Here is a 10,354-nt window from a genome sequence, read left to right as displayed (position 1 = left end):
TAAAATATTATTGATGTATTTGGGTAGCCTATCTAGGGAGAACCAATACCATTTTCTCCACTATTGTGCCAATCCAAAAGGGTACTGTACTGGCTCTATTTTCTTTCACACTTTCCTTTGCAGCACAGTTCCAGCAATCTTATGGTGAATGAATGCATAACCGGGCCAGGCCACAATTCAGCTTGGCGCAGCTCCACTGGATTCAGTAGTGTGAAAAGGGTTGAGTAGTACACTAAGTATCTCAAACTGATAATTAATCCTGAATTGTCCAACTCTAAAATGTCCCCGAGTTGCTCCTGGTATTCTCAGATCAAGACACCATGTGGGAATATTGAGAAGTCCAAGGTACCTGTAAAAACCTGTGTAAAAATTATTGACATTACTGGATATATCAAGTACATTTATTTTTAGCAGTAGGCCTACTTTCAGAGTTCATTAGTGAGCGCTGTCAAGGCGAATTTCTGAATTTCCACGAATGGTGGAAGAAATTTGATTTTTTTTAAATAAGAACAGAAAAGTAGTCTTGTAACATAATTTTCCCAAATGCCCTTAGGGAAGACACACCACAACACAGACAACACCTTTACATCAGAGCACTTATACGAGAGAGAGAGCACTTGACAAGGACTGTAACCGTAATCATTGAAACTGGGATTGGTTATCTTGCAGTTTAACCTTATCTTTGTATTTAGGCCTCTTTTTAAGACATTATGCATCAAATAAAGATAGGCTATGTTTGGAATATCTTGGAGCAGAGACTCATCACTCTTTACATTCATCCAGAACATTCTGGATGAATGTAAAGAGTGATGAGTGAAACACAGTGTGACCATCAATAGGCTGTAAAGGAGTCCAGTCTTATTTTTAGATATTAGTAAAAATCCAAGACCAACCAAAGTATCTCCAACCAAACCTGTTGGGTGTTTGATCATGATCTGTGATGCCAGACTTACTATAGTGCCTTAGTCTCACATATAATCTTTTGACACTTCATTGTATAGCATCTCAAGTACCTAATTTGACAGGTTCTGAGCCGCACAGACAAATGTGTGAGCCTCCTGTTTGCAGAAAAATCTTTCAGCAGATTTGGGTCCCTCCACAGTCGTGCCTGAGGATAGCTTCCTTGATATACCAAATAAGGCATCTGCAGCTACAATTTGACTCTTATATTCCTAAAATAAATGAGTCCCATTTGCCTTATGATATTGTTTAAGAAGCCCCTCACCTCTCCACCTGTCAAATCCATCATATTGTTGTTTCTTGCTGTATACCTGAGGACATAGAGGGGTTCTGCTGCCATCTGAGGAGGCTGGTGGAATCCAACAACTAGCGTTGAGTTCATGCTGCCAATGTCTGAATTCCTCATATGACTCATTTGTGGAGATTCGTTAAGATCGTATTGCTGCTTCAAATAAAGTACAGGAAATGAGAACCGTTTTGTTGTTGGCAGTATTAAAATCAATTTTAGTATTTCAAACCAATAACGGTGTTCTGAGTAAAGACAGTAAAGGTTTTTAAAACACACTCTTTGGATCAACATGATGGCAACATTACATTTGTAATTTTTTTAAATAACTTCTAAAAAATACAACTTTTGAGTGATTGGCTCGCTGAAAAGCTGCTGCTACCCCCTTCGAACAGTCCCATGCGGCAGTCTGTGACAGAAACATAGCATAGCATTTACACTTCATTCAACAATGTTCGTTTTAAACCCAGCAATTGCCATTTTATGAAAATGTGCCCAGACATAAGGAGATGAGAAAGCCAAAAGCAGAATATGGATTATCAGTACTATGATATTCTATGGAAATATTACTACTATGGTTAGTCCGATTATGCAGAATACTGCAGAAAAGCTAGAATGATCAGGTGCTAACAAACAGGTGCTCTAAGGTCAATTGACTGTTCATGGGATACACTACATACCTCCCACAATTCCAAATGATGGACAATGTTTCCACCATTTTGAGACCTAATGATGCCAGTGCCACAGTCGCTACACCGCCTCCCTCTTGTGACACACCACAACTGCCACAGTATGCTGTGTCTGGTGGAGTTGAAGCTCAACAGCTGGGAAGTGAAGCAACAACTCCCACAGTGTCCTCCAGGCATCTATATCAGTCTCTTGGTATTTGTATGTTTAGGGGGTTTGTTTCCCTTACATGTTTGAAGGATATCCATGTACTTTAAAGATACCATGAACTAATGGGTCCTTTTTTCAAATCACCATAGCAATGGTAGATTTGGACCTGCTGGACCTACTGGACCTGATAGGAAATAGGTAGCTGCTGTTTTCATTCAATGGGTAGATTTGTTTTTAGGGTTAGTATTTAGAATTTTTGTTCTTTTTTGTTTTGGGCCATCGGGTGCAAGAGTTCAGCAAATCTAGCTTAATGTCAGAGTCCAATCTAACTGTTTGTATCCTTTTACAATCTAAAATGATGTAAATGTACTTTTTTTTTGGTCTGATATAAAAGTTAGTGCAAAAAGGGTCAATGCAGATGTATGCACTACCCTCTGTAGCGCCATGCGGTTGGATGCCAAGCTGTTGCCATACCAAGCGGTGATGCCAGCCAGTCAATATGCTCTCAATGGTGCAGCTGTAGAACTTTTGAAGGATCTGAGGGTGCTTACCAAATCATTTCAGCCTCCTGAGTGGGAAGAGGCATTGTCGTGTCCTATTCACGACTGTGTTGGTGTGTGTGGACCATGATAGATCCTTAGTGATGTGGACATCGAGGAGCTTGAAGCACTCAACTCGCTCCACTACAGCCCTGTCAATGGGAATGGGGGTGTGCTCGGCCCTCCGTTTCCTGTAGTCCACAATCAGATTCTTTGTATTGCTGACGTTGAGGGAGAGGTTGTTGTCCTGGCACCACACTGCCAGGTCTCTGACCTCCTCCCTATAGGCTGTCGTCGGTGATCAGGCCTACCACCGTTGTGTCGTCTGCAAATTGAAAGATGGTGTTGGAGTCGTGCGGGACCACGCAGTCTTGGGTGAACTTGGAGTACAGGAGGGGACTAAGCACGCACGCCTGAGGGGCTCTGTGTTGAGGGCCAGCGTGGCGGATGTGTTTTTGCCTACCCTCGCCACCTGGGGGGCGGCCCATCAGGATGTCCAAGATCCAGTTGCAGAGGGAGGTGTTTAGTCCCAGGGTCCTCAGGATCCTTGAACACTGAGCTACACTCAGTGGTCAGACAGTGCTGCAATTGTGGTGGGAACCATGTTCCTGAGTTTCAGGAGTGCCCTGTAAGAGTGAAGGAGGTCGAAGTAGCAAGAATCAGGGCTGTCTGTCCAGCAGGTGTCCTATTCAGAGACAGTGGAAATTGCTGAAGGAGTGAGTGGAAATGAGGACGAAATGTGTTTTTTTCACCCATTCCCTGTGTTTTTTTCTGTGCTAATGTTCCCTAGCTTTCACCCCCCACCCAGTAGGTAGCATCTCTAACATTTGTTTGCGGACCACCATAATACCATGAAGAAGAAGAAGAAGGGCTCATGGCAGCAGCGGGCAGCAATCGAAATGGTTGCGATAATTGTTGGATTGCAATGGTGCAACCAAGAGTAGTAATATGTTTGGAGTTTTGTGTAGTTTAAGATCTGGAAAGTCAGAACGTGAGGATTTACGGTTAGAAAGAATTATGCTGTTGTTGGGGTTTTTGGGTATCAGAGATTTTAGTGCAGAAGAACTACGGTGGGGGGGCTCTGGTCTATGTTGGGTTAGTTATAAACGTCTTTGTGTCCACTGTGGGGCTCCATGAGAATCAGAATCAGGAAGAGTGTGGCGGAGTCTTCTGGGACCGACGGAAGATGGCGGAAACTGAGGTTTTGTTTGAAACTGCTAGTTAGTCGAGTGAAGCAAATAGTACAGAAAGTGAGAATGAGTGGGTTACAGTGGCGAAGAAAAAGGGAAACAAGAGAAGTAAAGCTATGTTGGAAAATAGGAAACCACTAGACTCGTTTTTGGTCGGAGTCAGTTTTTTTCTGGGGTGGTGCAAGAAATAAAGGCAGAGGATATAACTGAAGACATCGATGGAGTGGTTGGTGCATGTCAATTGACCTGTATGGTGGATGGAGAAAAGAAGTTCACTTCATCCATGCTACTGATCTTTGATGAAGAGTCTCTCCCTTCTCATATAAAGTTAGGATTCATGAGATACCCTGTAAGAGCTTTTGTGCACAAGCCCTTTCGATGTCATGAATGTAAAAGATTTGGTGTCAAGTGTTTTTAGAAGGGAAGAATATCGTATGCCAGATGAAGGGAAATGCTGCAACTTTGGAGGTGAACATGTTCCTGAATTCTTGGAGTGCCCTGGTAAAGAGTGTCCAGTGTGTCTCCTTTCTGGAGGCGGTGAGAAAATTGGAACGTGTGGTGGGGAAGAAGCAATGGTAGTAGAGCCACCATGACCAGTGAAGGTTTCTCATCAACCGAGGGATAGTGAAATGCTACATGTTAAAAAGGTGGACTTTGTATTATTTATTGCAATGGTCATAAACTGTACAGCACAAGCGGAGAAAAGGTGCAAGAAAATTGGAATCATTGTGAATACCTCAACGTTTTTGGGGTCTTTGTGATTTCACAGCCGAGGCAGTGCAAGAAATCCTGTCGATGAATGTAGCCGCGTCACAGGCCCCTGAGCCTTTGTAGGGATGTATTTTGGAGTGGACTGTAATTGAAGAAATATGTTTTTTGTTTTTTTATTAGTCGATGTGTTTTATTTTGTAAAATGTAATTTTCCCCATTTCCCAGAAAGTGTTTTTGTTTCTTATTCAATACCCCATCCAGCTGGTTGCAGTAATGCACCATTAACATTGGATGCCAAACACCGTTAAACTCCATCGAAGAAGACCTACAGGGGGTTTTGAGAGAATGTGTTCCAGCCTCCCAGGCTGATGGACTGGTGTAGGATCTGTTGAGGTCAATGTAGTGGGAGGGGGTGGTGGGAGTGTGTTGGGGATAGTGGTATGTTTATATAGGGTTAGAAGGCAGTGCAATTCACTTTTTTGTGAACAAATGCGCAATGCATTTTCCAAACTGTGAAAGGCAGCAATATATAACAAAGCGTCTCGTCTGCCGGAAAACCACAAGAAGAAGAAGGTAGATTTGCGTCGAAGCTGCGCAATAAGTAGCAGCTTGAACACTTCTGTTTTGCACGCATCTATCCATGATTGGCATTAGAGACCCAAAAAGGAAATGCTAGCAATTGCTAATGTTATTGGATAGAAATAGCTATTTTGGTGGAGGAAATTAACCATGGGGTATTGACTAAATTGATTGCATAATATTAAATGTAACGGTTAACTAGAATTAGCTTAACGTTTACATTAAAATTCTGTTAAAACGACCTGCTGAGGCCTTGTTAGCTTCGAGTCAATCAATCCTCGGCTTGTTTGAAACATTACCCTGCAGTGTGGCTCGACTTGACTTGAGCCTCGCTAGCTAGCCTTTGGCAAGCCAGTTGTTTTAAAATTCAATTTTAAAGCTAGCAATGAAGTTGGTCCAATTTTAAATGGTTGTCCACAATTTAATTGTTCTCATGCAATACGTCTCATATACTTTTCTGGCCAAACAATTGTAGCTAGCTATTGTGAGCTTGGAAAGTGGGTCGTGGGTGCAGCTATAGCTAGTTAGCCATATCTGTATTTACCCGCTACTTATGCGAACAAGCTGCTGCAGAAACATCAATAATGTCTTTGGTAGCGTATGCTAGCAGTGATGACAGTGATTCAGAAACATCTAGTTCCATCGTCCCGGGGAGCAAACCTGGGGGGCTTTTCGCACGCCTTCCTACCCCCAAAATATCTGCCTCAGAGGCACTAGGAAACGTGCGACCAAGAAAAGGGACAACACACGCATCATCACGGAACACTGTGTCAAGTGATGGCAATGAGGACTCAGTTACCCGTTCTCAAGCATTCAAAGGAGGGTTGCTTTTCGATTTACCTAAGCCGAAGAAGCGAACAGAGCCTGTCAAAATCACTATACCTGAGATAAAAAGAGGGGATGTAAGTAACAGGACCACAGGCTCATACCTTGGCTACATTTTAAACATTCAATTACATATCTTGTTTGCATGTTTTTAAATGTATTAAAAGTGGAGATTTCAACATGATTCTATGTCTTGTCAACAGTCTGACTCTGATGAAGATGAACCAAGGAGAAAGAAATCCCTGCCCCAGGTAACCTGACACTGCACTTGCATTTTAGATAATTCTCAATGACAAATTCTCTGTATGTGGACATGGGCCTTTCCAACCATACATATCATGATCTAACCCCTGACCTAAGTCACCACTAGCTGGCCTCCGCCCATTACACAGCCCTGAACCTTAGTCACTGTTCTAGCCAGTTACCACCCGATACTCTACCCTTCACCCTAGAGACTGCTGCCCTATGTACATAGTCATGAACAATGGTCATTTTAATGTTTGCATGGTGTTTCACTCACTTTATGTATATACTGTATTCTATAATTTATTTTCTTTCACTTTTTTATTGCTACTGTAGGTATTACTGCACGGTTGGAACAGGAAACATAAGCATTTCGCTGCACCTGCGACAACATCTGTAAATCTGTGTACAAAAAACTTTGATTTGAAGACATGCTTTCTCATTGTCTTTCCACCTCTATCTCTCTCTTAGGGCCCTGGCACTGGCCTTTCCTCCCTCCTGCCTCAGCCCAAAAATGTGGTTGTGAAGGAGATGCAGAGGGCCCTAGTGCCTCACACCCTCACCAAGCGGCCGGAGCCAAAGAAAACCACAAAGCCCTCTTTAGGGTCCTCCCAGGGCCACGCCAGTGCTTGCGCATCCCCCTCCGCCATCAAAGCAGCAGCCAAGTCGGCTGCCCTGCAGCTAGCGAGGCAGATAGCTGCTGAGGAAAGTGACGAGGAACTGGCCCCAGAGAACTACTTCTCCCTGGGAGAGAGCGCCAAACCTCTCCCCGCTGTGATCCCCAACCTGAACCCGGAGCCTGTCCCCACCTCAGGCCTACTACCCGCTCCTGCAAGCATACAGCGTGGTACCTTCCAGTCAGACGCCCCTCTGGACTTTAGTGCGAACCAAGAGGGAGCTTGGGGAGGTCAACAGCTAGGGGTGTACCAACAGCCCTCGGCAGAGCCTCAGGTACTGAGAAAATGCTGGGCTAATAGATATAGCTATATTTCTCTCTAGATGGATGGACAAATATAAACTGTATTGCTTTGCAATGTATTATATAAAACAATGTTGCCAATACACCAAAATAAACTACAATAATACTCAACTTCCACAATATACCAAATACAAATAGACCTGCTGTGCATTACATACTCAAATCTCCAACTACAACTTATTTTAGAAGAGAGCAAATTATATATATCAGTCTCTTACCAAGCTGATATACAGGTTCAAACATCAGATATACCCTGCCCAGAATGGATCCTTATTTACCCCTATGAGTTGCTCTTGCAGACAACATTTCACTGTAAAATCTCTCTTGTTTTTATCCATTGAGACGCATCAAGATAGCGTAATACTTTTTTCTGTCATGTTGCGTTGATACAGACTAACAAAAACATTCTTCTGTTGGATAGGGCTACTACAACGAGGCTTACTACCAGGATCCTGAGTCTGACCCAGCGTTGCCTGAGCCAGAGCAACCTAGCTCCTCCGCCCTGTTTGATGATGAAGCGGTATGAAGGTTTCTTGACTTGACAATGGTTTATTGACTTGTTATTGATGAGGAACGCCCCCCCCCCCCCCCCCTGATTAATCAGGAAGTCCTGCTTGTCTGACATTATCCTGTATATCACTGAAATTGATTTGTTTTATATTGTCCTGATCACATCTTTAATTGTCGACATAGTTCATACATTGATTATAGGTTACTGCTTCAAGATATAGAAGAGTATATAATGTTTTCTGGCTACAGTTCATGAGGCTGCAGGGGAAGAGGAACAGGGGCAAGGAAGAGGTGAAGTTCCTGGAGATCAAGGGAGATGACCAGCTGAGTGGCAACCAGCAGTGGATGACCAAGAGCATGACTGAGGAGAAGCAGGAGCGCAAGTCCTTCAGCAAGGTGAGGGAGATTTGCGCAGGAGCTGTCCCGATATTGCTTACACTTGTCCACTCCTTCCAGATCTGTGAACATAGGGTTGTTAGGAGCTAGGGTTGTTAGGGGCTAGGCGCTGAATTGGAAACTGGATCGTAGTAGTGATGACGGGGTATGGGAATATTAGGCAATAGTGGAACGAGAGCTGTGGAGTTGGTGGGGCAGGACTTTTTCCATGTGGCATAGGTGAGGATTTTGTCATCTCTTCTCAACCTTGTTTGGTCTGACTCTTTGACCTCTTCCCTCTATAGAAAAAGGGAGACCAACCCACAGGGCAACAGCGACGCAAGCACCAGATCACATACCTCATCCACCAGGTGAGTACATATACATTGCAATTTTTTAAACAATCAACATGCATGATTATTGGCCTCACTTCAACATACCTAAATTTAACCAGATATGGGATGTTTACAAGCATGTGTCAGTTTGAGCGAACTTGTTCTAATTCTTATCACCTATAGGCAAAGGAGCGAGAGCTGGAGCTGAAGAACAGCTGGGCCGACAACAAGCTGACTCGCCGGCAAACACAGGCAAAATACGGCTTCTAAGAACCGTAACAGGAGGCTTGGTGGCATAGCCCTCCCATGAAGATTAGAGTAGTACAGTCCACAAGGTTCCCTCAACAACGGGGGTCATACTATACCCTTGCAGTGGGGGAGGGATTACACACCTCATAGACCCATCCTTGGAGATGTTAGCACTGACTTTCCTTTTTGTTCACCCTTATTTGTTGGCCTCCCTGGATTTGTGATACTTAAAACATTTCTGATTTAAACCATCATTTTGGTGGGACTATTTTATATTATGTTGGTTCTTGGCTGCATAGGAAATCACATGGTTAACAGACACTATGGTTTCTTGGGAAATACTGTTTAAATGCAATTTCATGTGGCGGTATTTTTCATATTACACCTTGAACCACCAATGATCAATAGTCTGGGAATAAGAGGAAAGTTTCCCTTGTGGTGTCGATATTTTCTTCATCTTGTATGTTTCCAAGGGTGGGACAGTGACCTGTTCTTAAATCATGTCAATCCAACCTTAAGCTTTCCCTCGGTTTTTAGATGTTAGAAAACACATTTGGTGCGCTTGGTGGAATTGCCGTGTGGTGGCGACGCTTCAACCTGACCAGTTTGGTATATGTCTCTATTGGATTTTGGGGGAAGAGTTGGTATCTTTTTGAAGGAGCCAGAAACTCCTACTGTCCATCTGTGAATAAACACGATCATATACAGTGATGACGGAGAGACTTATTGAAATTGTACACTTAACAAAAATATGAACATAACAATTTTAAAGATTTTACTGAGTTAGTTCATATAAGGAAATCAGTCAATTGAAATATATTACTTAGGACCTAATCTATGGATTTCACATGACTAGGAATACAGTTGTCCCACTCCTCTTCGATGGCTGTGAGAAGTTGCTGGAACTGGAACACGGTCATACACCTTGATCCAGAGCATCCCAAACATGCTCAATGAGTGACATGTCTGGTGAGTATGCAGGCCAAAAAATCTGGGACATTTTCAGTTTCCGGGAATTGTGTACAGATCCTTGCGACATGGCCAGGCATTATCATGTATGAGGTGATGGCGGCTGAAGAATGGCACGACAATGGGCCTCAGGATCTTGTCACGGTATCTCTATGCATTCAAATTGCCATCGATAAAATGCAATTGTGTTTGTAGCTAATGCCTGCCCGTACCAGAACTCCACCGCCACCATAGGGTACTCTGTTCACAACATTGACGTAAGCAAACCACTCGCCTAAACATTGTCATACACGCGTTCTGCCATCTGCTCGGTACATTTGAAATCAGGATTAATCCATGAAGAGCACACTTCTCTAGAGTGCCAGTGTCCATCGAAGGTGAGCATTTGTCTACTGAAGAGGGTTACGACGCCAAACATCAGTCAGGTCAAGACCTTGGTGAGGACAACAAGCACGCCGATGAGCTTCCCGGAGACAGTTTGTGCAGAAATTCTTTGTGCAAACCCACAGTTTCCTCAGCTGTCCGGGTGGCTGGTCTCAGACAATACCGCAGATGAAGAATTCAGATATGGAGGTTCTGGGCTGGCATGGTTACACGTGGTCTGCGGCTGTGAGGCCCGGTTGGACGTACTGCCACATTCTTTAAAATTACTTTGGAGGTGGTTTATGTTATAGAAATTAACATTAAATTCTCTGGCAACAGTTCTGGTGTACATTCCTGCAGTCAGCATGCCGATTGCACGCTCCCTCAACTTGAGACATCTGTAG

At 43.6% G+C, this 10,354-nt stretch overlaps 1 protein-coding gene across 1 annotated transcript; it reads left to right on the top strand.

The window, feature by feature from the left end:
• Nucleotides 1-4,952: 4,952 nt before the first annotated feature.
• On the top strand, nucleotides 4,953-9,329 carry LOC129819961 (proline-rich protein PRCC-like). The gene is made up of 7 exons (XM_055876703.1): nucleotides 4,953-6,004; nucleotides 6,131-6,178; nucleotides 6,642-7,121; nucleotides 7,571-7,669; nucleotides 7,909-8,055; nucleotides 8,340-8,405; nucleotides 8,553-9,329. The coding sequence occupies exons 1-7, from the start codon at nucleotides 5,687-5,689 to the stop codon at nucleotides 8,637-8,639; spliced, it is 1,245 nt and encodes a 414-aa protein (XP_055732678.1). The 5' UTR covers nucleotides 4,953-5,686; the 3' UTR covers nucleotides 8,640-9,329.
• The last annotated feature ends 1,025 nt before the right edge of the window (nucleotides 9,330-10,354 follow it).

Source organism: Salvelinus fontinalis, chromosome 22 (assembly GCF_029448725.1).
Source record: "Salvelinus fontinalis isolate EN_2023a chromosome 22, ASM2944872v1, whole genome shotgun sequence".
Classification (NCBI taxonomy): domain Eukaryota; kingdom Metazoa; phylum Chordata; class Actinopteri; order Salmoniformes; family Salmonidae; genus Salvelinus; species Salvelinus fontinalis.
This window is presented reverse-complemented; position numbering and strand designations above follow the sequence as displayed.